Source organism: Pholcus phalangioides, unplaced genomic scaffold (genome assembly GCF_987345545.1).
Source record: "Pholcus phalangioides strain wild (caught in Gottingen) unplaced genomic scaffold, Ppha-v1.0 ptg000015l_1, whole genome shotgun sequence".
NCBI classification, from domain to species: Eukaryota; Metazoa; Arthropoda; class Arachnida; order Araneae; family Pholcidae; genus Pholcus; species Pholcus phalangioides.
In genome coordinates, this window is record NW_028301608.1 from 89,752,994 (window position 1) to 89,780,879 (window position 27,886).

Sequence of the window (27,886 nt, forward strand, 5' to 3'; positions counted from 1 at the left end):
ACATAATACTTTTAGAAATTTCCTTTGTAGTTTTTGAATTATGTCGAATATCTTAACAGCTAATTATACAATTGATAATAATTCCACGATCGATATTCCATCATGTAACAATTGTAAAAATGAGTGGTGAGAGAATTAGGAAGAATTTGGAATGTAATGCAAGAGTTCTCCAAACATTACATGTGCTGTATCAAGTAATAAATTGATAACAAATGCGTAAACTTTCTACATAACATTCCACAGAGTTTATGACATTGTCGCCTAAACTGAAATCAAGTTACAAACACTATGACAAAAGAATGGATTGGCAGAACATTAAAAACAAACATTATCCCTGTATAGTCTATTATAAAAATTTGAAAAAAAAGTTTAAAAATTATAGATCACCCCGATGTTTCATTTAAGTGATATCTGATAACACTTGACAACAATGAAATTCCATCCCACATGAAAATATACAATTCCGAATGGTTTTGACCTGCTGAACATGAATATTACCTTCAAAAAGTTTTATTGGCTCTCGTTTTAGGAGATATTATTATATTAACAATTAAAAAAGTGCTTTATGAGCATTATTCTATGGTAAAAAAAAATTTTAAGGGCCGTAGAACAATGTTACCAGGGAAAATGGTCACCCTAAATGCTGGCTGACTACTGTTGAACAATTGTAAGAGATGCCTTTCAGGTCCAGTACAAGTGTAATGAAAAACAAAGTACATGTCACAGATGCTGACAAATGAACTATTATGCTGTAATACATTAATGCATTTCTGTGTATTAGTGCTGTGTTTTTATGTATAGTAATGTTATGCCTCTAATATATTGGAGAAATTTATTATTTGTGGCATTTTTTCTGTACATTTATTATGTTTTTATATACTTATGTTGTGTTTCGATGCATTGTGTAATTACATGTGTATTAAATTTATGATTTCAGAGAAAACTGCAGCCAATCCAGTTTTTTTATGGTTAAATTCATGTTCAGTACAACAAATTACATAAGAAATTATTATTTTTGCTTTGGACACAGAAACGTTAAAATTTGTTGTTAAAATTAATTGATGCATGAAGAAAAACTAATAAGTACAGCTACTTTCTTCCTCAAAAAAGGAATGTTTTATGAATCATATTTCCCTGCGTTTTCATGTCATTGTTGTACACATGGCACCTCACCTTAATTAATTTCACTCGTGTATTCAATACGATCAAGGTATTTGAATTGTTTCAATAGTATTCAAAACTACAATCCAAACATTAAGAAAAATATATATCAATGCGACACACATATTTTGATAATACTAGGTAAATGAAGTGAAATGACGTAAAACAATAATTAAGAGACGATCCATGAACATTTATCTCACAATGAAGAGCTTACAGGAAAAAAGTCTTTGGTATTCTTATTTAGAGTTTAAAAAAGTTTAGTTTGTATTGATACTGCTCTTTCGAAAAACAATTTGACAACAACAAATTTTCTATCACTAACCATAAAGAAATGCTCTCAAGTCAACAGTTTGCTCACAGCTTTTTTTTCTTTTGTCAGTTTTGAGCAGGTGAAACAAACATCTATTGATTTAAAATCAAACAATGAAACCTTCAAAGATAAAGGTGGGAAGAAGAAACAAAAACACAAACAAATGAATTTGATCCTCCTTGCTGCTTTTTTTCTTTAGCCTTTACTCCAACGCTTTACTCCACAGTCTTTCAGAACCTATAGAAAATAAATATCAAGTAAGAAATAAAAATTGCAATAATGGTGGTAATAAAAAACAAATTGTTTCCTCTAATTGATTTTTACATCACACTGACTCAACTCGTCTTCTATGATGTTATTGAACTTGCAAATACATACTGTGCAGCACAAAGTTTAGGCACACAATATATTCTTTAATAAAATTAAAATTAGCAGATAGATTAAGTTAATTTTATTCACGATCAGAAATCATGTAGTCAGAATGTAGTCATAAAGTCAGATATATGAGGTTGAAGTTTCATAAAAATTAAAAATTTGAATAAAAGAAATACAATTTTTGATGCCATCAAAAGTAGAATCACAGAATCAGATTTATGAAAATTTCAATGTGTCACATAGATTTACGACAAAGCAGGGTGTTTCTCATTGTTGCCACATGAACTTTGAATGTTTTTGTGAGTCAACATCAAACTAAAATTTACCCAGTTCTCGGATAAGGAAGTATTCAGGATATGAGCATTGAAGTCACAAGGTAAATCTATCTCCGAAATTTCTTATTGAATTAAATTTATCTAAATCAGGCATCTATAGGGTGCTAGTGGTGAGTATTGTAAACCAAAATTGAGACCTAGTGACCAGTTTACATGACGACAAAAAATACAAATATTGGCTTTGCAACAAAATCACTCTGCTAGTGAAATAAAACATAGAACAGAATTGAATACTTCGAGAGAAACTGTTTGAAGACAAATTAACAAAGTCAGCTTTTTTACAAAAGAGCAAACTGATTTGTATACTCTTCTTGAAACACCACCAAAAGCGAGCATGATTGGACTAGGCTTGAGACCATATGTCGTATTCAGATAAATAGCAGCACATATGAGGAAGTGATGAAAGGAAGTGGAATTTATAGATGGTTATTTTTATTATTGGCATGATAAAAGAAAAGAGTCCAAGAACATGAGTAGGCAGCAAGATGGGAGTTTGGTAATGGCATGAAGAACATTTGGTTATAATGAACTGACCTCATCGGCATTCTTAAATGGCAGTCAGAATTCAGAAATGTACTAAGAAACAATTGAAAGCCATTTATCACCATTTGGCAGGATAATGTTTCCATCCGCACTATCCAAAACATCTTTACCATCACTAGATTGGTTAGCCCTAAATCTGGATCTCAAACCCATAGAAAACCTATGTGGTATCCTTATATGTGTCATGTGCGGCAATAGAAAACAATATTTTTCGATTTCAGAAGTGAAAAATGCAATTGTGAAAGCATGGTTTGATTTGTCCAAGAGTTGTTACAAAACCTTGTACTTTCAATGAAAAATGGCATATTTGGTATACAATTTATACTGATATTATATAGTGAAATGACAATCAAACAAGTTACTAAAATAATTTACACGATTACGATTTCTAAAAAATATTATTTAAAATTTTTGCCTGAACTTTTGTGGCATGCGTGTTCATTGTTTTTGCTATAATGCAGCAAATATTCAAAATATTCATTGTTTTTTTATCTGTTATTTAATCAATTGTTGTAGGGTTCATGCACAAAATGTGTAAAACCTTACAATTTACATTAAATAACTTATAAAACTCAAAATTAGTGTTGTGCCTAAACTTTGTGATATATTACTTACACAATCTAGCATAAAAGTTTCTCTTGGACAGCGGAGGGGATTATAAAATCATTAACTGGTACATTGAACTATTTGTCATTCCAAGATAACACATTTTCTTCCTGACAACCATCACATATTTTTCCCAAACCATTTTCTCTCATAAGAGGTATTTACTTTTTCTTGAGTTTAGGTCAGTCATAACAAGAATATGCAGATGGCAACTCTGACAAGAAATCAATAACCACCATCTTCTAGGTTTAAGCAAAACCTTACCTTTTGACCTAGTTACCTTAAAAGTTCTCAGACACTATAACGTAGATGCTTGAATGGTGTGGTGGTAATTGGCTCATCTATTACCGTGAAGGTTGTTGTCACGGTCCCAGGTTCAAACCCGAGGGAGGATATAGATAAGATATTTTCCCTAATGAGCTTGAGGCGACCATCGATAGATAGCCCTCCATTTTCAACCCATCTCACTAATGGCCGTAAATTGCAATATAGTGACATGGCCAGAGTTGATGAAGTAGCAAACACTATAACAAGTGGAAATAAAATAAAATATTTAAAATCCTAACATGTGTTTGGATGCATGATGGATGCCATCTTAAAGAGGAAAAATATAATACCGTATGATCTCGCTGTGACCCAAGGACCTCATCACAACTAGCCGGCTTGACACATTACCAAATTGCTCAGCAAACAGAGAGCATGTCTAATCAAGTGAAAGGATAAGGTCGAAGGCAAGCTCCTGCTTATAGTTTACTAGGTCATTTCCTGATTGGCTGTCATTTTTGGGGGTATTAGTGGTTTAGAACTGTTATGGGCAGCGTGATTAGCATGTTTGGGTATTTTTTACCTTATTAAAATTTCTTTTAACATGTAAATATTGTCTCTGTTTACTGACTTGTTTTTTAAACCCTTTACGGCTTTTGGCTGCGAATTCAGATAATGTGCGTTTGAAATAGTAGAGATGTATGTCTGATTCTTACCTGAATAAGGTTATCCAATCCAGTCAAATAACCTTCTTCATGGTTTCCAAGCTCCCATTTTGACTTGTGATTCACAGTAACTCCTTCAGGCAGTGGTAATGTTTTACCAAAATCAATCATCCATGCTCCAACACGCTTACCATCATGGACAACAAGGATACTGCTTCCTACAACCTGAAAATAAATAGAGAAAAACGAGTGGGTGTAAAATTGATCTGAGACACCATTGTCAATTATTCAAATAACAAGGGAGGGGGAAAACTGCTAAGAAACAATTAAAAGTAAAACAACTTGACTTACCTCATGTGAACGAAAGAAAGGCGATTTCTCCAATTTGTTCTTCAAGCTCTGCAATCGGGAAATTAGTTGAAGTCTAACTTTTTCACTGCCATTAAGGAACTGGACCATATTACGACATATTTCATCCCTTGCACGTAGTTTCCTAAGGTCTGTGTTCGTTTTTTCCTGTCCATTGACCTAAGAATTTAAAAACAATCATTTCAGTTGAAGCAAGTTTTTCTAGTTAGGAGGGTGGATGATAGAAATTATGTAAATTGGCAATTAATTTCACAGTTTACAAAATATATATATTTTTTTCAAATGAGCAAGACAATACCAACCTTAAATCCTTCGATCCTGAAGCCAAGTGACTGCGATGATGTTTGGGTGTCCCTGAACTGGAAACAAAAATGAAAACATAATTATATTTATATTTTCAGAAAAGGACATACATGAGGCACAGTAGAAATCACTAAACCCTCTGTAAAATACAATATCTTTTTTAATTAGAAGGATTTTCTATTTTCAGCAGGTGCAAAAAGTAAAGGGTATAGGGAAAAGTTTCATTGAGAAATCAACTTTAAAAAATATTTGGGCTTGCCAATGTCCAATAAGAGGCCCTTCAAGGAGGCGAGATATCTTGTCTTTGCCGCTCAAAGGGTTAACGAGACCTTCCCTCAAACCAGTCATAAAAAAATCCTGTTTCCACAGATGTCGCATTAGATCTTATTGTTTTACTACAGTAATTTGTAGCAACTTTGTATCAACAGTAAACTATCAACTATCGGACACCTCTCTCTCTCTCCACTACACTGATGTGCAAAATCAAATGATTATCAACAGAATTGTGTATGTCTGAAAAAATACACAATGAATTGGTAATCACAGACTTTTCGAAAGTTCATACTTTTTACTTATACTACACTATAGCCACTTATTTTATTCAGTATTCTCATTTTTAGTTAAATTCATGTAGAATACCACTGATGTAGAAAAAACAATAATGTTATCAGAAGATTTTGATTACCTGATTTATAAGTATACCCCTTTTTACCTCTGATTTCAAGTGACATAATAATCAAAAGTTTACAGCATAACTTAAAATTTTAGAACACTCACATGTTTAAAACATAATGATATACTGTAAACTGGGGTGACTTGGGTACATATTCTAATTTTTTGATTTAGACGATGCCATAGCCACTATTAATGAAATAGAGAGGTGATTCCAAGTCTAGCTGCCCGAGCGGGCCTTCACAATCGAAAAAAAAGGTACGTAAATCTCTCATAATTACCCCCCCCACCTACTTTTATCATAACCTATGTTTTGGGTTTTAAGGTTTCATGAGAAAACATTGCCATAAGAATATGTTAGACTTCAGGCCCTATAGAAATTACACAGAAGATCAGGTTAGCTTTTTAATTAATTTAAGAGATTAACACTACATTTACAGATTAAAACCAAAATAGGCGTGTTCAACCAGGCCAATTAACACTGTACACATGAAAGAATAATTCTCTGTATTTATATTCATAATAAAAACAAAATTTAAGTATTCATACTTTTTTTATTTGTCCATAATTATTTCTAGTTGGGCGAGATGGAAAAATGATTTGAAAAGCCATATATATATATATATATATATATTGTCACCCCTCCTGAAGGGGTGACTTGTTGATATAATAATCTATTACTCTGCATCCAAGTAACCCCACATGAAGAGGTGACTTGGGAATGATTGATTCTCACATTAATTTTTTTGTTACAATAAGTTACAAAACAATTATTCTTATATAAACAAATAACTAAACACTAATTCTTTCGAGAGGTGAAATTTTGAGAGTCAACAAATGTTAATTACTAAGGGGAATAATAAAAAAATGTCAGAAATCTCTAGTCATTTTAGTTTACATTAATTCTTATCTATAATTAATCTCAAAAATTTAATCAGTATATTGATGTTGCAATATTCACAATGAAACACACCCAGGGGATTAAATATGCAGAACATACATATTTACATACCACATACATATTTTATTTTAAAGATTTTAATTGCACTCTTACTTAACCAAATTATCTCTAAACCTATTCCCCTTCATCCTAGTTAGGCCCTTTGGTTCCTACTACTAAATTGTTTCATGGAAAAAAAAGCACAATTCTACAATGTTTACTTTGTTTTTTAACTACTCTAATGAGCTACCTTGCGTGAAAAAAAAAAGAAAAAGGAATTCTGTAGAGAGCTTATAGTAGAATATATCTCATAGGAAGGGTTCTCCATTATTTATGCAAAAAAAGCTTGTATAGTTTTAGCATGGATTTCAAAAACTAATTTAGTAGCTAATTTACATGAAACAATTTATTTACAATGTGGTAGTGAAGATAGCACAAATCCAAGAAATTAATACAATTAATCAACAAAAGCTGACAATATGCCATTACTTTGGTAATTGCAGAAACTCAAAAAGTTACTACATCTACATTTTAAGAAAATTACTACATTTTACTCATCAGAAATAAAATGAATGATAATCAGAAATATTTTGTCACAAACTTACCTGCATGTACCTTAATTTTGTGGTAGTTTTCCTCTCCCTCTCTTGAGGTGTTGCTGCATTTGGATCATCTATGATCATTTTCTCATATAGGTCACCACGTTCTTTTGGGTTTTGAACTTCGGTTTCAAGGAAAGTCCTGCAAAAAAAAGTTAAAAAATTACTTTCATTCTTTCTACAGGATACTTCAGATTCCCTTTTTTAATTCATTACCCACATCTAAAACTGCCATATGGGGGGGGGGGGGGGGAGTCAGAAGTAAAGGGATGCAAAGGATCAAAATCTAGTTTTGAGAAAATTAGCTTCTAAGTTGATCCACTACATAGAACTCTACACAGCAGTCAAACTAGTGGCCACTAGAGAGCATCCCTAGTATGAAAAAAAGACCCGTCCATCTGCCAGTAGTCAGATGCTGGGTGAAGAAACCTCTTTAAACGCTTAACTCAATTCTTCAAAGTTTGTCCCTTGCACGCCTTGCCTTTGCTTCTGACCCCCTCATCAGGGCCATAACTAGCCATTCCTGTGTCCTGAGCATGAATTCAAATTCTTGCACAGGAATTCCCTTTTGGCCTATTCTGGGACCCCCAACTTCCAAGTGGGCCCTGTGTGGGCACACCTGCCTAGTTACGGCCCTGCCCCTCACATTCAACAGAATGTGCATATGTTCCTTACCTTGTGCCAAGTTTGATGTCCATTGCAGAAGGGTCTTTGAAGCCATAAAGCAAATCTTGCATTTCAATAAAATCTGCCAGTTACGTCAAGGATTTTAACATTTTCATTAATTTCCAAAAAGTTTATGTAATTTTCAGTAATACGAGACAGTTTTTTAATCATTTGAGTTAACCGGAATGCAATTGTAAATGTTTATTTAATAGAATACTTAAAAAAACCATCATATAAGCTTAATAAAAATTTTAAATTCTTGAATACAGTGGGAGATTAAGGAAATGTCAGCACAATCAATGAAAACTTCTTTATAATTTAAATTAACAGCACTCAAGTCACAAAAACAATTGTGGCCAATTAAATCAGTTCAAAATGCAAGAATGCGTAATAACAATTAATAAAACAAACAAAAAGACTGAGGTGCAATTAATCTGCAACAAAAATTCACTGAGGTGATTATTTTATTTATTTAAATTTTTTTTTTTTTTTTTTAAATAATGTGATCAGCACGTATTCCCAAGAGATCGTTACGATCTGTCCAGGGAAATCTAGGATCTGTAAAATTAGGGAAATCCAGGGATCTGTCCATTTTTAAAATATAATTGCCTAAATTATCTGAATCTCAATTCACAGATCTTCTCTGCAAGCATATACATAAATATAAACTTTTTTTAAAGGATACGTTCTTTGTTGTACTCCACATCTTTAAAAAAATGTGGTACCATAGCAGATAGAGGATCATTCATTAGCTTCTTGTAAGCTCGTACCTCTATCATATCTGGATTGCATTTCTTCCATATTGTTCCTGGTCCAGCTGGAGTAAAAGAACCTGACATAGATGAAAATGAGAAGTTAAAAATTATACAGAAGTTACATGAAATAAAATTAAAGATTGATAGCAATGACTTCATGTAAAGGATCTCAGCATAACGAAACAGGGCACTTAAGCCAGAATTTTTGATAGAGGCCCTCCCCTTTCTACTAAGTAAAATGCTATTTCTAATTAGTCTACATTTTTACAAAAAAGAATAGCAATAAGTAATAATAAGGTTGTAGGGCAGGAATCCCGGCAAATCTGCTTGATCATCTCTGACCAAAACTCCTAAAAAAATATATATAATTCAGGATCTTAACCTTCAGATTTTTTTTCGAGTTTCAGTGTTTTCCTTTCACAGAATTTATCCCTGAATTTTATCAAGTGTTTGCAAATTTCCCAGACTTTTGCCGAACATGACTATATTTGACGTTATTCCTGACCATTATTCATTTTCCTAACTTTGCAGATTGCTGAGAACCTTGTGGGGCTTCCAGGTTATGCCTGCCTCCCCCATCAACCTAATCTTTTGCAGGTTTGTGCGCTTCATGTATGTAATTGAAATTGTTTAAATTAAACTAAAATTTAGAAACTTTGCACCAGCTCATATATAAGAAACTAACCTTCATGACCTGATAGCTGTATCCATTTATTTGGCCTATTCTTCAGTAGAATGTTACTAGCAGGAGCCGTGAGATCAAGAGCATTCTATGGGAAAAAGAATGAAATGTAGTAGTGTAAAAAAAAAGGCTGTCCTGTACTTGAAATGTGCCAAACAATTACTTTGCCAAAATTGAAGAGTGCAAAGGCAGTATTCATTGATCAGATCAATGAATGTATGACACCAAAATGCTTTTTGTTATAAAAATATTTGAATATTTGTGTGATCTTATAACTGATCATATCTTACCAATGCTAAGAGCTGTAGCAAAGTAAGGTTGTTAGGAACATGGTTTCCAAGCATAAAAGGAGATGAAGGCTGTTCGTTCCGAGAGTTGCCATTCTTGAAATCCTCCGCCAACTTGTTCTGGTAATTGCCAAATGCATTTTTTGCTAGCTGCTGGATCTTCTTCTTGGTCAGTTTCTTGTTGCTCTCACAATCTTTCTCCTTAGGATTCAGTATGTTTGCCAGTTCGACAGCCTGGCTGTCCGCCTTCCGCGCTGCCTGCAATAACATCAGATGAAACAAAAATCAGATATTGTTTATCAGTATCTACTATTATCAAGAATAGGGGAAAGGTGATCAAAATCAAAGAACTTGTTATGAAGAAAAGCACTGAATGATAATCTTCTTTATAAAAAAAAAAGAAAATGCTCAGCATCACATAATCAAAGCATAATTTTTTTAATGAATCATTCGCAATGAATAAAGAAGACTTAATAAGCAATGGATTTTATTGCATAAAACAAGATGAGTATCATGAGTATCACATTTAAAAACTCATTAAATACCATGAACATTACAGGTTATCCACGATATCCTTGAACCAAATAAGCAGAATTAACAACCTACTAGTAATCACCTTTGTGGATGTTACATTGATTCTTTTATCTTTTTCTAAAACTGAATGCAAGTTCAATATTAAATAGATATTCACCGCTATATTGGTCAATTAATTTTTTTTCACCCCTCACCAGATACCATAAGTAAACACAAAATATTTCTTGAAATTTTTTTGTGTTTTTATCTCTTGATTCCAATCATTAAGGAATCTGTGCATCCATAAAGCCAATCGATCGGAATATTTTGAAGCACAGGGTTTGACAAATCGGAAAATTTTTTTTTGGCCCTAGCCGAATTCTTTAGGAAAGCCAAGCATGTTTTCTTTTACTTTTCAGAAACTTAGCTATCTCTGCGTGATAGCAGACATGCGGCCATAATTTCCGAAAATTTTTTTGCTGTACCCACTCTAATTTAGTAGTTATACATAGAAAAGACTCCAACGTAAGCTTTTTTTAGTCATGGAGACCTGATGCAAGGGATTTGTCCAGTCTTTCTGTATCCCTTGAGCACCTGCAACGATATGGCGAATTCAGGCAGTGTTTCTCAATAGCCGGGAGTGACATCAATAATATCGTAATAATTAATTGACATTTTTCAATCAGTTATATCTTGTGATGTTAGCTTATAGCCATACAGCGTGTAAATACTATAATTGTTTCTTTATTTTAATTTACAGCTTCGGGACTCAAAAAAAAAAAAAGGCGTATATGACACGAAATTAAGTTTTTGAGAAAATCGTAAATCACGGCATTACAGTACTAAAATCACTGAAACTTTGTAGATGGTGTAACAGTTGATGTAGATTAAAAAAAGAACGATCATACCTTTATGAAAAAAAAACCATATGTTGGAGACCACAAAAAGATGTGTAAATAAACTACAAAAAAAATAAATACAGTAAAGTCAATCATATAAATTGACAGTGATTAAAATGTGTAACCTATTTCACATATCTTGAATGCATCTGCTACTTCTGGTTTGTATTCATCAACCGTTTTGGAGTCAAGGCAATATGTAATTGACTGCTGGCAAAATAGAAATAAAATGAAAAGGAAAGAAAAGAGCATCCTCAGTGAGGATGAGATGCGTATATAGCCTACTATTAACAAGTGTCAGCCACATGCCAAGCACATGAGGTAACATCTTTAAATTGATCTGGGAAAAAAAGGGGGGGGGGAAATAAAGGGGTGCAGTTTTTTTGTCAGCTAGCCACTTAATCATAAAGTCTGACAGACAAAAGACATCTGCTAAGCCTCATTAAACATTTCTGTAAGAGAAAACAACAAAAATATTGTGCGCATTCCCCCCCCCCCCCATGCTTTAGGAACAAATATTGCATTGAAACGTGACTATGATTTCTCTTCTTTTGCCATTTATGGCATTTCCTTGACTCACATGCTATTACTTTAAAAATGTGGTCGGTTTTACACAAAGCGAAATTCCTTTCCCAGCTGTATACAGCAGGAGTCATGAAGTCATTGGTGGGTGGCCCATCGGCAATGGAAAGGTTTGCTGCAAAAAAGTATTTATTTTTATGGATGATTTTTGTTGCACATCCAATCATACAAGAAAAAAAATTCAATTGGTGCAAGAAATCAAGTAGATAAAGGCCACTACACACTATTCTGACGTGACGTGATCCTACGTCACGTCAGAGTAGTAGGTAGTGGCCTTAAGTCAGATGCCTTGTTCGTTTGAATTAAAAAGGATGCAGGTTCGTTAGCGTCTTTACAGCCCATAGCCTACCAATAGCATTTGCTCAGTATGAAGGGATGACGGAACTGGCCCAAAACATTCACGGGACGGAATAAAATGTGGTTTTAAAAATAACAGAGCAGACAATGCAACGGATGAGCCAGATGTCATCGAGATTAAATTTGGCCAGTGAAAATTTGAGAAATGTAGAAACAATATTGTGAGTTTCCAATCATATAAAAAGTAAAAAATAATGAGCTAAAAAAAACAGCAGCTCTGTAGCTCAAAGGAGATAGTCTTTCATGCTAATCAAGCCAAATCCTAGTGAAAACAACAATATATGAAGAAAAAAAATTATTGGCACAAAACTTATAAACGTGTAAAACTATCTCACTTCTGCAGCCAAACCTTCAATTGTGGAAAAGTTTCCGTTGTCGTGAATTCGAGAACAAAAACAGGCATACAAAGGTGGCAAAATTGATCAAAATAAAGTTCTTATGTTTTCGTGAAGGATGGACCATTGTACAAAAATGATATGCGAAAAAAAATTTCCAGACAAATGAGTGCTCGTGAAAATTAATGAACGGAAGAACGGAAGCGAAATTAAAAAAAAAAAAAGTATTTTGACGTTTTTCCTTTAGTGAAACATTATTATCACAACATATTAAGCAACGGGTCCTTGGGCGACTAACTATACGAAACCGGAACACAGTAAAAAATAATGTAAAGCGCGAATCTGTACATATGGGAATGAAACAAAAAAAAAAACTTTACCACAACATATTAGCCTAATGCTGAAAAAAGTTCTGGATGCGAATTTTTCAGTGGCTCGATGCCTGGCAATAATAATAACCAGTTTAAAACTAGTATCACGTATTAAGACAGGATCCTAACTTCCAAAATGGAGGTCTTTTACGATATGTGTAAAAATAAATGACAGCTAGAAGAGGGAGAACTGGCAGGTTCCGTCCATTTCTCGAAGGCCTGCCTTAGGAAAATGAAAGGTAAGAAGTTGAGAAGAAAAAAAAGCCGTTAGAGTTAAGGTCGCCCGACGTAAAACAGTTCGTTTCCTTCTCCTAAGGAAGGCCACAGGAGCTACAAAACATAAGAGAGAGAGCGCGTCATGACCGCTTTATTATCTGAGGCATTTCACGCGATTTCAACCACCGAATGAACGTATGTCTTCTTCAAGGTGATGTGTATCAAGACTAGTCCAGAAGGTAAGATAACGGCCACTGCAGAGATTGTTTTACTGAATATTGAAGCTCAGACCTTCTTCTGAGCCATATATCCCTTTTCCTAGAAAACATCAGCCGTGGATGGAATCCCGATCCCATCCCATCCCATTTAGATAAGCTAGACTCGGAAATTGGAACTTAATTGTTCGCGAGCACACAGGTGTTCGCTGAAGCACCTACGAGAGTGTACGATGGCTATGATTGATTTAGTACTCGATAAGTACTGATGGATTGCTCAATTAAACAAACCATTAAAGTTGCATTGAAGGATTTGCATCATGGTAATTAGAGTGTGAGCATTTGTCCGAGTTCCCGTATGAGTGCTCTTCTTTGGATGAAGGGCATAAATCAGGATATGTCAAATCCCAGGTGGCAACTGAAAAATCGGCATGGGCGCATAAAATTTTCTATGTGTGATTACTAAATTAAGATCTGAGAACAATATGAAATTTTTGTCAGCATGAATACTATCATGAAAAGGAGTCAGCAGGCCCCGGAAAAGTAGAGAAAAAAATGCTTGGCTCCTAAAAAGTTTAGCTGAGGGCTTAATTTTTTTTTCGATTTGTCAAGCACTTGCATAAACGCTGCTCATGAAATCGAAAATATTGAAGAGCACTGCCCTGAACGATTTTCGATAGCTTTTTTCTAACCCAGAAGAATATTTAAAAAAAGAAAAGTTGGGAAAATCGATATCTATATCAAAAGACCATAAATTAGTACGGAACGTGAGAGCGACACTGATTACTTTCATGCTATAGTTATCATTAGTTCTTTGACTTGCACCTATCATAAAATCCTGCGCATTCAACTCCCCATCAATGTCCGATAAAAAATGTTTATCCCATCATCTATGAGATTGTAACACGGCACAACTCGAGTTTTTGTGGAAAATAGGACTTCGGTTATTTGTTGTTTAAAAATTGACTTGGATAGAAAAACAGGTAAGGGAACAGATCTATCGAATGGCCTTCTCTAGACGAACTTACAGAGCGAACAAAAATATTCGAAACACGCATATCGATCAACATATTTACTTGGCTCTCCACTGTAGCATTAACGGTTGCCAATTGTTTGTTTTATCCATTACTACTCAACGTACATGCACCCGGTGCACATTTTTCTGCGGAATTTCTAATGAATCGGTACATGAAGGAATGTGTGTTCTGACTATATGTGTGGCCCCAACGTATCTCAGAGTTGTGCTAGTACTGCAATCTGTTCCCATATTTGCTTGCCGTACCTGGAAGAAGCGCTTTCTTCGAAACAAAAGCAAAAACAAATTATATATATATACAATATTATATATTAAAAATTACTATTATATACTTCTGACCAACAGCCACAAAAGTAAAAAAAAAGAAAAGAAGGTTAATCGTTAGTTTATATAAATCGCACCAGAAACGTTTGTGAGCGCTGAGATCAAGAATACGACTCAAAGACCTCCTTAGTCAAAGAAATAGCTAACCAATTTCGCGCGAAAACATATTTTAGGCGAACCTATTTCTCGAAAATCAATAAAAACCTAGAGCAAGTATCAACTCAATGCACAACCTTATATATAAATGATGATATCCGATAAAATGAACAGCGTATTTAAAGAAGCACGAACAGCTGAAACAGCCAGCCACACAAAGAGTGCTTAAGAAGAAAAGCCCCCTTCATTAAATCCGATAAGGCGCTTAGAAAAACACATGCCCAGAATCACAACGGGGAAAAAATTGTATTTTCTTCTCCTGCTTCTAAAACAGCTGAGCTCAAAAATGCCAAGTTCTGACGTCAATCGGTACCTTCTTCGGAATGGAATGTGCACTAACAAACAAACTGCATAAAGGTGTATGTGTGTGAAATGTTTATGTGAGCGTTATACACACACACAAACTTGGAACTAGCAAACTGGGCACGTTATTCCAAATATGGCAATAACTATTATTAGTTTTATCATTTGAGCAGCAACTTGCACTTTAACCAGGCCGCGATAAAAGCGTTTGTTTGCTCAGAGCAAAAAACAAAACTAAATCGTTCATATGTGTATTTAAAGAAAAAAAAAGCACGGAGGAAAAAGTGTCAAATTGTCTTGGTTGCTCATCGAATCAATAAAATGTATCGGACTCATCGCACGAGTGCCAAAAGAGGTTTGTTCATGAGAAAAAAATAGACCAAATATTCATCAGATGGTTAATCAATCTTTATCTAAATCGAAAATGAACATTTCACCAGAGCAGAGGATGACGAGACGAAACACGTAATATAATTACTCATATACACGGTGTCCCATAAATTTGTAAATAGTTTTAAAATTCACAAAAATTAAAGGCATTGGTATATTTGAATGCGAAAAAGTTATTCTCACGAAGGGTACTTTTTTGTAGTACAGAAAAAAAAAAGAATTAGCTCAAATTTTTGTCGAAAGAGGACGCTGAATGTCAGTCCGGCAAGAGTAATTGAATTTCTCCAATCTCTACTGTGTTGAAGCGTTCGTAGAGCTCCAGCTAGCGATTCGTGGCTGAGGTACAACAACTTCACCAATAACGTGTGCAACCTTTATTTTGTAGGACTCTGATTTGCATATTTCCAGATTTACTTTCGTGCAGCGTCCTCTATCGACAAAAATTGGAATTTTTTTTTTAAATTTTGACATTTTTTTTCTGTACAAAACACACACACACACACACACACACAAACAACCTCCTTCGTGAGAATAACTTTTTTTCGCAAACCGCATTCAAATATACCAATTCCTTCAATTTTTGTGAATTTTAAAACTACAGTATTTACAAATTTATGGGATACCATGAACTACGTGGTAATTTCAATAGAGTTAATAGAGAGAACCCAATACCATATCGAGATTTTGATAATACATTCTAATGATTAAATCAAATATAGAGCAGAAATTGTCAAATTGAAATTTACGTTTGTTTTCGACAGTAAGTTGAGAGGTTTAGTTCGTCAATCGGATCACAGAATTGATTATAATGATCAGCCGATAATTGTGACGGATGAGAAGCAATACCTATTATAAGAGCTTAAAGATTCACCCGATAAAAAGTATAAAATTCGCGATTATACTAAAAAAATAGAGATTACATAAATCGACCCAGATCCCCAATGACGTCAAAGACATCAATAAATTTACTCCAATGCACAATAATGTTGTAAACGGCAAAGCAACGATGTGAAACAGCATTATAATGCATTGCTCAACAACTTGCTGATTGACATTCTGACGAAATAAGCCCCGTTACGAGAGAATAGCGAGAAAAAATCTTTTTCATTTATTTATTTTTATTTTAGCAGGAACGAAATGACGTTCATCGGAAACAACGAACATATACATAGAAAAAAGAGGGAATTATTTCATTTTCTAAAATAAACGGAACTCTCGATGTTGGTGCTAACAGAAATGTGATGGTCATGACGTACATGATTACGGAACACCTTCTCCGTACCAGGCCACCGCAGACCTACGTGCGAACAATGCTTAGATTGTTAATTTAGCTGTGACTCTATTCAACTGTATAAGCAAAGATATACTTTAAGATATAACTTTTAATTGTTAGAAGCAACCAACAAAACTAGTCGAATCCCGTTTTAACGAATACCGTTATTGCGAAAATCTCGTTTTAACGAACACTTTTCTAATCCACCAGATAAGTTTACATAAGAACAATACAAAAACCTGGAATTCCTTTGATTTCCCCGGTCTCTTGGAGTTCGTTATAACGGGATTCGACTATATATAAAATTTAGCAACAAAAGGTTGAAATGCGTACAGAAATAACATTGCGAACACGATGACTACTTGGAAAGAATAACATAGATAAACAATAGTGTGTGTTTTACTCTAGAAATGTGTTTTTAATTTATCGGTACAACTCTCTCTTGGAACTTTCTTAGCACTCTTACTCCAATTTTTCTTAGAAACTCGCTTTTTCGAAATCAACAAAAGACCTTTAACACATGAAATTCATGGAAAAACAGTATCAGGCATATCATTCAAGACTGCATAAATTTTATTCCTCTTCTACGCCGGATTTCTATATGAGTGTTTCTCAATCAGAGTTCCTAAGAACTACGGGGATCCGCAATAAATGATAATGAATAATGATGGAAATCAGCCGGCTTCGCTCACAGTGAGCGAAGAGATACGAGTTAAAAGAATTGCGACTAGGAATGAAAAAAATTCATAGGATTGAGAGGAAGCATACATAAAATTGCCGAAGGGGTTCTGAAATGTAAGGGTGTGATGATGATCCCTCCGCAAAAGAGGGAAAGAAAAAAAAAGGGAGAAACGGACCGGACCAATCAGCAGATAGAGAAAATCAGCGCATCGAGGTGAAAACAAACATGTTTATTCAACTCCCGCACCTCGTTGAGTGGTTTTTCTCTCTTCTTATTCTCGCTCCTCGAACATGTGCGGTGTAGAACAGAACAACACAATTATTTTCATTGCTAGTCTCTCACGCACTCTCGCGTACCTCTTGGTCGCCTCACTATATACACGGCCTTAATGAGCATTAGTAATGTCACACTAATTTATGGACTGCAAGTGAAAAACAATGTGTTTTTTCTTCCTCGAGAAAACGAAGCAAAACGGTTTTTCATTTTAATACATTGCTGTTATAGAATACAGTGATACTTCGACTAACGAAGACAATTCGTTCTGGAATCACATTCGTTAGTTGAAACACTGTGGGTTTCTATGAAAAATCGTTTAATTCGTTCCAGAAACGGCCCGAAATTTGCAGATTTAGAATGTCCTCACTGTTCGTTTCGGCGTGCATTAGTGTCTTGATACCAAAATCCGTTTATCCACTAAAATTATTAAAGTTTCAGGCTTTTGTTTTAATGCATTTCCTCTAAGCTTAAGCAAACATTTGACATGAAATGGCTCAAAATCTTGCTGAAAGAGAAAAGTAAGTGTATCTGTGGAAAGCCAGTCTGAGTTGGAAGATTGACTTTTTTTGTTAAAAAAATTTTTCTTTCACAATAAATTTACTCAAAAAACTCAAAGTAGAAATAATCTCGCTCCTAAGTGAAGGGGGGGGGGATCCAAAGAGGGGGGGGGATGAGCGAAGAAGTTAAAAAACACTGATCTAAATATTAGAAATTTAACAAATTATTCAAATTATAAAATTTACTGCGCATCAGTATCGCGGGAAAAAATAGAAATAAAACATTTCAAATTTTAAATACAGACATTTACAAAAAAAATAACAATTTGAGTTACACCACTACAGAAGGAAATGACCGATAGGGAAAGGTTCCTCAAAACATGAGGGAGGGAGAAGTTCGCAAAAGTCGAAAAAAACTTCTTTAGAAGGTGTCTCAAATTCGTAAATAGTTTAAAAATGCATAAAAATTGAAGGAATTGGAACATTTGAATGCGGTTTCGGAAAAGTTACCACATTACACTATAAAAGTATGATAAAAGATCTTTTACAGTAATTTGAAAAAAACAAAAACAACCATTTACATTCACTCGAATGTAACCGATGAGCATATTGACTGCAATTTTTTGGTTGAAGAACTTTTATAATGTAACCTCGGCCGCGCTGTACTCACTGGAAAAATATGCAAATCCCTGGCCCTCATAATTTTCCTGGCTTTCTATCAACAAAAATTTGAACAAAACTTTTTTTTCTGCATAAAAAAATTCCCCTTGGTGAAAATAACTTTTTCGCAAACCGCATTCAAATTTCCCCGATTCCTACAATTTTTATGAATTTTCCAATTACTTAGGAATTTGTGGGACACCCTGTATTTAACCCTTCTTTTATACAAATCCCGAAAATTATTACTCAAACGAATAAGATAAATTGCGAGACATACTTTCAGGAGCTCCTGCGTATAAGCGATAGAAGACTAACATACCGAGAACGTTTCCGACCGAGGAAAAGAGAAAATTATAGATTTATATTCAAAAAAATGTTTTTCTTTTTTTCAAATTGCTGAGCCAAAACAATAACGATAGCGTGCCAACCCGTAATAAGGGAACAACAGTAGCACGGGTCATCATTCCGCGTGCCAAACCGGGCAAACGAAGCCGAGCAAAAGAAAAAAAGTCCGTGTCACTGACTTGCGCATGGCACGCACTGATACATCCGGTTTAAAAGTGCACCGCGGCTGGGTTCAGTGGAGCATCAGATCCGGGTGCATCACCGTTCTCAACTCGAAACATATTCTTCATTTATTGAATACGTTGAATTCACTTATCAATGAAAATACCGAAATCAAACTCTACACCAGAGGCTCCCAACGTCGTGCAATGCGATTTGTAGAATAGCCAATTTGATTTTTAAAATAGAAAATATTGTATTTTAATGAGAGCAATTTGAGAATGGGTTATTGACAGATAACATTTTGTTATGGTCCTTTTCAACAAATCCTTTTTTATAAATGTTTATGCATTTCAGTTTTCTATTATGTTTTGAAACATTATTTGTTATCGTTCGAATAATTAATTTGTTGATTTTTTTTTTATCCTTACTTCAACTGTGCCTTCGGTCTTTTATTTTTCTGTTACAGGGATTCCATGTTCTTCAGAGCCTTTAGACCAGGGGTTTTCGAAGCATGGACTCCGTGCCACATGTAGCCCTCAAAACTTTTTGCAGCGGCCCGCAAACGAAAAAGCTTATATAGTTACAGAATTTATAGAAATGATTATGAAAAACCTCAATGAAGAAATAGTTCTAGAACTAATGAAAGAAATACTTTCATAATTTTGAGAGAAATTATTCCATAATTATTGAAAGAAATAATTTCAGAACTGGTAAAAAAGTATTTCATAATTCACGGTAATTCATAATTAATGAAAAATTCCACAATTACTGAAGATTAATGTTTAATGAAAAACAGAGTTCATGAAAATTCATATTTGACGACAAAATAATGTAAGAACTAATGAGATTCATTTTCAATGAAAAATGAAATAAAAGAATAAATAAGAAATACAAATAAAATTCTCCAATAATGAATTTTGAGTTTTCAACCTACTAAAGGCATTTAAATTCTCAAAAAAGCGATTGAAACTGCATTTAAGAGTTTTTTTTAGAATATTTTAATTTTTTTTCTCAATTTCTGATCTTGGGAGAAGGGGGGGGGGGCATCAGAATTTTACAAGATGCTTTGATGGGACATATCGAAGAAAAGGTTGTGAACTACTGCTCTACACTTATGAAACAAATGATGTAGGAGCAGATAGCAATCACGTTTTTTTTTGGTCCGATATGAAACAAGTTGAATATTCATTATTTTTCTCTCGAGTCTACGTTACTTCCTATAATGATAGAAAGTTCACGAACCTGCTAATTTAGAGGTATTGAAGGAATCGCGAACTAATTCAGATACGAGACGAAGTGCCTTGAAATTTAGATTTGACTGAATACGTCAGCGGAAGAAAATGAACTCGATACTGATGTCCCGAAATATTCTATGGCGAAAAGAAAAAAAAAACTGACCTAGGCTTTCAAAGAGAACTGATATTTTTCAAAGATGTTTCAACATTTAGTTTCAGTCCTCGGGGAATCAATTTCCAACTGAAGATCTACTTCTTGAAAGCATCAACGATGCCCTTGCTCCGGATGCACTTGTCGCACCGGATTTACGCAAGTAACATTCTTTTTCTCGCTAAAGTCTGCTGCTATCTGATCAGATAGCCGATGTAAACAACGTGGAAGGGAATGGTTTCCTAGAGCCAAAGAAACGCAAAACGAATTCACGAAAACGGCTATGCACAATGAAACAAATTTTTAAAAAACAATTGAAATAAATTTCATGCACAATGAAAAAGTCTTCATAAATTTTTTCTAAAAAAAAGTTTTTAAAGACCAAGCAGCGAGTAGAATTAAATATCAACACACACATGGTTTTTTTTTTTGTTAAGATTCATCAACAGCACCACCAGAATAATCAAGATGATATAACTTGTATTTTTCATAACTTTGAAAAAAGTTTGACCCCTTAAATATACAGTCTCCCGCCCTGTTTACGCCCATCATCAGAATTTCAGCTATTTTGCACAAATCCGACGCATGAAAGAATCATGTTCATCTGGAGAGGACTGGGAGCAGATACGACTGAGAGAAAAATGCGCCAGATGTCACCCAAGGATAAATGCGACAGTAAAAACAATAACTTTGCCGTTGAAAAAATGTCAGCTTTGCGTTTTTCCAGTTAAAAAAAATTCTGAATTAGTATCATGTGTTTTTAATGCCAAATAATTCTTCCAGTAAGTGATCAATCGCAATTTTGTATAAAAAGGAGGCAGTTCCAAAGTGCGAAAATTCGTTTCATAGCACCAAGATCTTTTTTTGCATGCTAATTGAGCCAAATCATGTGAAAACAATAAAAGAAAAATGACTGGGAAAATATCTGCACGCGCAGCTTGAAAAAAAAATTTTAGAAGAATTATCTTTAACTTGAAATTGATGTGGGCTACCTCCTTTTTTTGCCGGAAACCCTTCATAAGTTTGAATAAAGACTAGGATAATGTGTGTGTATGTGAGAATTCTTGTACTGAATTTGAATGGGATGGTTTGATTGGGATGTCGATTAAGAACTTGCGAGCGCGAAATCATGCACAAGCATAGAGCACCGTGGTGCTCGCAAGCAACAGACTGACTATGTCGAAAGTAATTTCAGCTGGTTATTGAGATAGCTAATTTCAAGAGAGCTAGTCTTTATAATATTCATGGAATAAAAGCTAATAAACATATTCGCGGTGAATGTCGTAAAGGCAAAATACAGTATTATTATCAATTGGTGTACTCACCAGGTCTCTCGACTGGCAACTGAACCTCTCCTTCAAGTCAGACCACTGTTTCAAAGCTATGTGTAAATCCAAACCGTCCAAACTTTTCATGTCACAGCATGCGGATTTGCACATTATCCGCGATTAGTGGTAGCGATATGCTACCACCTCCCGTGAAAAAAGGAACAAAAAAAAAATATATATATATATATATAAATCACGTTTAAGGAGAAGAATCCGAGAATTTCACCAATGATCCGAGCGATCAACAGCTGAAATCACTAGTCCGCAAGGAGACAGGAACCAGGTGCAACGCCTGAGAAAAGTAGCAGTTAAAAATGCTATTACTTAACTATGAACCTGTTGGATTGATAATAGCACATGCAAAGAGAAGTTCTCCAAAGGCAAAATCAACGACGACGATAGGATTATTTTTCCAAGAGTATTTTTATATTCCGTCTCTGAGCAATCACTGGCGGGAGTATGAGCCAGGAAGATATGAAAGAGAATCTCGTTGGGACCAGAATATTTATACCGCCAATATGACCAGAAACTCGCCAACTCAAGACAAAAAAAGAAAGAGAGAAAAAAAAAGAAGTCGTAGTAAAATATCGTGAAACGACTCAGAGATTAGTCAGAAATAAACAGGAAGCCAGGCTGAAGAGAACGTTGTTCAAAAATAAATGTAAATGCACCGGCCCCAGTATTTCATCTGGGTGCGAGATGAGAAAAACAGATTAATAATTTATCAGATTGTGAGTAATCGAATGATCATCAGTGGACTATGAACCACGTACTCGTAATGGTGTAGTGAAATACATATTTTGGTAATCGGCACTATTCGAAGTTTAATTCATTACTTTTCACGAAAATCAGATAAGTTGATAAAAAAAAAGTTTCACGTATTTGGTGATTATCATCTCTTTTTCCCCTATTCAACACCAGAGGGGGGGGGGGAAACACTGCAAGCGAATGTTACCATGGATTTGAATTACTTACGGAGAATTATCAAGCTATATTGATTATATGTGAATATCATCGCATTACATCATTTACATTATAATGAACAACCATACAAAATATCGACGAATGCGATGAAATATTCTGAAAACTTTTCGAAGAAAAGTAACGAGATTATAAATTAATCAACACTGAAATTGTCAATTTTTACATCTAAAATTGCTGAAATTATGTAGGAATGTTTATACGACATGTGCCAGTAAAATGAACTTCCACTGTAGACGCCTGAAAATTTTTCTGCATTTAATAAATTGAAAAAAAAAAAATTGCTAAAAATTGAAGGGAAAAAAACCAAACTTATCAATCAACCACCAAAGTACAGGTTCATTTTTTATTTATTTCCTCAGTAATCTTGCGAATGATGATCAGCGGAAAATTACAGAAATGTTTAATTAAAAACAATTTTTTCTTCACAAATCATGCAAAATAGACATTGAAAAGTAATATTACTGGAACAATCGAAAAAGATGACAAATAAAATTTATGCCAATTTTCAGTGTCGAAAAACCATACGGAAAATCTTTTTCTTTTTACCAGTTATTGGTCCTGCAATGATTGTGTTGCGAGGCCGTTATGTCGTGATCGACATTTGCTCCTTTAAAATATTAAACTTCCGAAATCGCGTAGGTGGAATATTTTTCTCATTTTAGTTATAGAGAACTCTCATAATTACGCTTAGTATGTGAAATGAGCAGAAGCCGAGAAATGACGTAAAAGATCATCGGTGTTGATAGTGATTGACTAAATATTTTTTATGTTCATTTTGGGCAGATGGAGTGAGGAGAGAATTATGTTTATGGGAAAATTACCTTTGATTGATTAATCATTAATGGAAGTGTTTAAATAAAATAGAATAAAGAATTAATGCGGAACAATATATACCGAGTAACTTATTGAGCAATGCTTTATTTTATTTTAATATGTTCGCGAACCGGCCTGCAACATTTGCTTGAAAAATGTGCCGTATTCAACACATTATTCTCATCAAGATCCGGATGTTGTTGACTTAACAAATCCCGAAAAGTGACCAAAAACTGAAAAAAGGCCTTCAAAAGTGAAAGAATAAATTCCGCCAAAAATCGATTAAAATCACGAGTAAATATAGTCTCAACATGTTTATTCGAAAAATTGCATTGGCAATTTTTGATAAAAATCTAATTTTTAGTTTATGAATGGGTTGGAAGATGTAGAAGACAAAATATAAATTTCTGCAAGTGAAGTTACAAAAACGGAGGTAAACTTTATTCAACACAAACAGATGTGATTGGGGATATTTAGAAAAGAAAAAAAAAAATTATCCACTCACACGGTGTTATATAATTGCCCTTCAATTTCAAAATTTTTGGACGTTCCGGTTAAGAAATCATTTGATCATTTTTGTCGCACCACGGTCATTTTCTGCACACGAGGGCTAATTAGACCGGGACCTACAATTTATTGACTATTCCGAACGGCAGGCTTGTTTTATATACTCATCGAGAGGTTGGTGCGCTGACCCCTCGATGGGGACTCCCTGCGGTAGCAATTTGTTCCTGCAGTCATGGCGCCGTTTCTTGTTGTACCCCTGTGTCAAATTGTTTTGACAAGAACGAACCGGGTATCGAACTCGCGACACCTCTAAACATCCTTTGGTACTTTAGGCGAGCATCTTATCGACCCGAGCTACCGCGCCCCAGGTTAAGAAATCAGAAATTTTTTTAGGGCAGTAAGTCCACTGCCACCCATATTTTGGCCGAATTTCGTAATAGCAAATTGGCCTACCCCATCGCCCATAGCACACCTGAAGAACTTCACTGATTCTATCGATAGCATCAATAAGGTCCAAACCTTTTTTTGTAAGGGTTGGATGGTTGGAAACCAGAATGCTCTGAAGTTTGGTCTTGTGTACTTCCTCTGCCTTTAAATATTTCCCTGGCGAAACAAAGCTAGCAAAATCTTAACGCATGAAGCAGCTTACGAATCAAAATCATTTAACATGAATTTGAAGATTTCCTCTCTAGTGTAATTGTTCCCCCGTGTTCCCAATCAACCTTTTAAATTACGGAAAAAAGTCTTCTCCTTAAACCTTCCATATAGTTCATATTTTTTTGAATTCACTATTATTGGTTAGCGATGTGGCCAGCTCTTGGAATTTTGAATACATTTATTTGGAATTGGTACTGAAGTTTGTCTGTAATTTATGATACAAATGAAAAGTGATGAAAGCACGCACAAAGCAACATTTAAAAAAAAAAATAAAGATGCTTGTCTAATTTTTCATAATTACCCAATGCAATTAATACACATATGATTTTTCATGCATATATTTTTTATTTTTTATTCGGAAATTTAGAAAGTGAAAAAATATCCTAAAAATGCCCTAAAACCGGAAATGCCTTAAAGTGCGGAAAAATTCAAAAATGCAAATATTATCAACATCCGGGTCCTGATTATCACGATTGACATGACCAAATACAACAGACATCCAACCACAATGAACGTCACCTCCGGCTGAGAAACTATTGCAGACAAAACTTCGTTCTTGTTTTTAAGATATGGCAACAACAAAGTAAGTCTTTGCCAGCCAAGACGGGCGATAATCAGCCACGCCAAAAAACAACTTCTACATCAGGTGTGTTGTCCCATAATCAGAAGAATAAAAAAAACAACAAAAAAGGGATATTCTTGGGTAGATAGAGGAACTCGCCTTGTTCCGCCAGATAGGATGAGATACGTTCGTTCCTCTGGTCATTTCTAGAGCGATTGCGCGATATTCATCCATTGACGTCACAATATGGTGACCGACCGGATGCGGTTTGGCGAGTCTATTAAATACTACTTTAATGCGCAGCAGGTGACTAGAGCTTATAATATTGATATGCAAAACACTAGTGGGTGCGCGGGGGATTAATCATCAAGATGAACAATCTTCTAGAAAGGTTAAATCACTAGCAATTACTGTAAGCTCGCGGCAGATGCTTCGGTTAAATCGAACATTGTCCGGTCCGGAACACATTGTTCATCACACGAAACCAAGAACAAGGATCTGATTTAAAATACCGAACGCTCCAAGTCTTATTCAAGAAAAGAAAAAAAAAAGTGACATACTTAGAGTATATTGACAAAAATATTAGAGGTACATGGCGTTGGCTATGAGCCTGACCTACATTCTAATAATCAGGAGGGCATCCTTAATACTTTTTTTCGTGGGACCCATTTTCAGGTAGCAATAAAAGGTAGGGAGGATCTAAGTTCTCTTTCATACGAAACTTTCAGTCTTTTACCTACTTCAAAAACTTTCCAAGGACGACGTGGGGACGAAAGTAGAACGGACTTGATTTCCCCCAGAATATTTTGGTATTATAGTATATTGTCACCAGGTGCTCCCATCCAGTTAAGCCTATCCCATTTCGCATACACGCAAAAAGATCCGGGAAATTCCTCAAGCTTATTCATCGGTGAAGACTGATCAACTGTTTGATCATGCATAATAATATGATCATTCATAAAATAATGCGATGTCTTCCGAAAAACCAACAAAACTCGATATTGCGAGCAAAATATGCTTGATTCTAGAAATTGTAGAGTTGTGGCTTTGCTCAATACACTCGTAACATCGACTTCTATGCGTCGTAAGGGGATTGCCTGTAAACTAGAGCAGAATCATCTTCCTCCATTTGTTGGCAAAAGAAAAAAATATATTTTACCGCTCCAATTGGCATGTCTGACTGTTAAAAAAGAGTAGAATTGGGGAACGGCGATGGGCTGTAGTGATAATGCAGAAGTCACACATACTCAAAGATGGCGGATGAGTCTGTCTGGTATTTGCGTCTGTCTAGAGTCAAGGAACTCTAGATCACGTAAGTATCATCAACCTGCTGCTCGCGATCACCGCGGTGCTCACTGAAACACATGCGTGCTCAACGCTTATTTTGTGCTATCGATGTCTCTTGATTGGCAACTCTTGATTGGCCAAATCATCCCGTTTAAGGAATCCCTATTATGTTGGTCTGGGTCTGACACATTGTCCCATAAATGTGCAGATTTTCAATTTTGAGTTTAGCAGTTGGTAGGACACCTTATTTTGCCAAAAACTAGAATGCATGCATCTCCTATTGAAACAAAACATTTTAGGAAAATAACATCCAGAGTAACATGGGTGAATAAGCATTTAAACGTAATTTCTGAGTTCCCCCCAAGAATTTTGCACATTCATAGTTTCTAGCGGGACGATATGTTAAGTTGACGCATGAGAGCTCTTAATGTTAGGCATAAACGGTGCTCGCACCTTGGAAAAGGTTGAAGACCTTTGTACTAGATCTTGAGTATACATTACTGCCAGAACTCGACATTGACTAGTCCGAATTTCGGGCTTTTGCCGGCCCCTATACATTCCTATATATCGGTATTCCGATTCCTTTGATCGTTAGGTTTGCCATAATTAATCACAATTATAAATGACCGTAATTATAATTAAAAAAACCGTCAACATGGCGATGATCCCGAACCGTAGCGATCGATATATAGAGGGTCAGCGAAAGCCCGAAATTCAGACAATGGCCGACCAGTTCGCGAACTGGCCAATTTCGGCTTTGGCAGTAACATATACATTGTATTTTAGATTGCTTTTCAAATACTTACCACGACATTCAAATGCAGCTTTTTGTGGACAGGTTTCTTGAAGGTGATTATTCTCATTCTGATTTCCTAGCTCATACGGCACACATTGAATACAAAAACGCTCAAAAATATGGAAAGAAGTAATATATAATTGAAAGAAATTATATTTTCTTTTTATATCAAGTTATAATCCTTCAAAGATGAAAAATAACAAGGAATATTTAGATCCGGAGATGAAATCAACGCGTAGCAAGTTCCAATGAAGGATCTAAGTGGATTCCATCAGAAACGCCGTTATCATCATTATTACCTATGGTGCGGGGGCGAAACCGATACCGGAGTTCTTTATCAACGACTCCGTCAGAAAGCATCACCTTAACACGGTTTTTCACTCCCCTCCAAGATAAGGAACACGACTTTCCACTCAATATTCAACCATCTCTTATTAAA

The 27,886-nt window shown here is 35.0% G+C and overlaps 1 protein-coding gene across 3 annotated transcripts in view; it reads right to left on the minus strand.

Moving 5' to 3' along the window:
- Positions 1 to 688: 688 nt before the first annotated feature.
- The window catches only part of IP3K1 (inositol-trisphosphate 3-kinase-like protein), a 105,518-nt gene continuing 78,320 nt past the window's right edge, over positions 689 to 27,886 (minus strand). The window contains exons 1-10 of one of the 3 annotated variants that reach the window (XM_089244733.1): positions 27,458 to 27,580; positions 9,539 to 9,793; positions 9,252 to 9,336; positions 8,497 to 8,643; positions 7,821 to 7,893; positions 7,152 to 7,287; positions 4,934 to 4,990; positions 4,614 to 4,790; positions 4,314 to 4,487; positions 689 to 1,711 (exon numbers count right to left, since the gene is read on the minus strand). In XM_089244733.1, coding sequence (XP_089100859.1) covers positions 1,670 to 1,711; positions 4,314 to 4,487; positions 4,614 to 4,790; positions 4,934 to 4,990; positions 7,152 to 7,287; positions 7,821 to 7,893; positions 8,497 to 8,643; positions 9,252 to 9,336; positions 9,539 to 9,793; positions 27,458 to 27,514 — 1,203 coding nt within the window. In that variant the 5' untranslated portion in view covers positions 27,515 to 27,580 and the 3' untranslated portion in view covers positions 689 to 1,669. Of the gene's footprint in view, positions 1,712 to 4,313; positions 4,488 to 4,613; positions 4,791 to 4,933; positions 4,991 to 7,151; positions 7,288 to 7,820; positions 7,894 to 8,496; positions 8,644 to 9,251; positions 9,337 to 9,538; positions 9,794 to 21,838; positions 22,310 to 27,457; positions 27,581 to 27,886 lie in introns of those variants that run through there. The other 2 variants (XM_089244731.1, XM_089244732.1) reach the window with 2 other exon arrangements.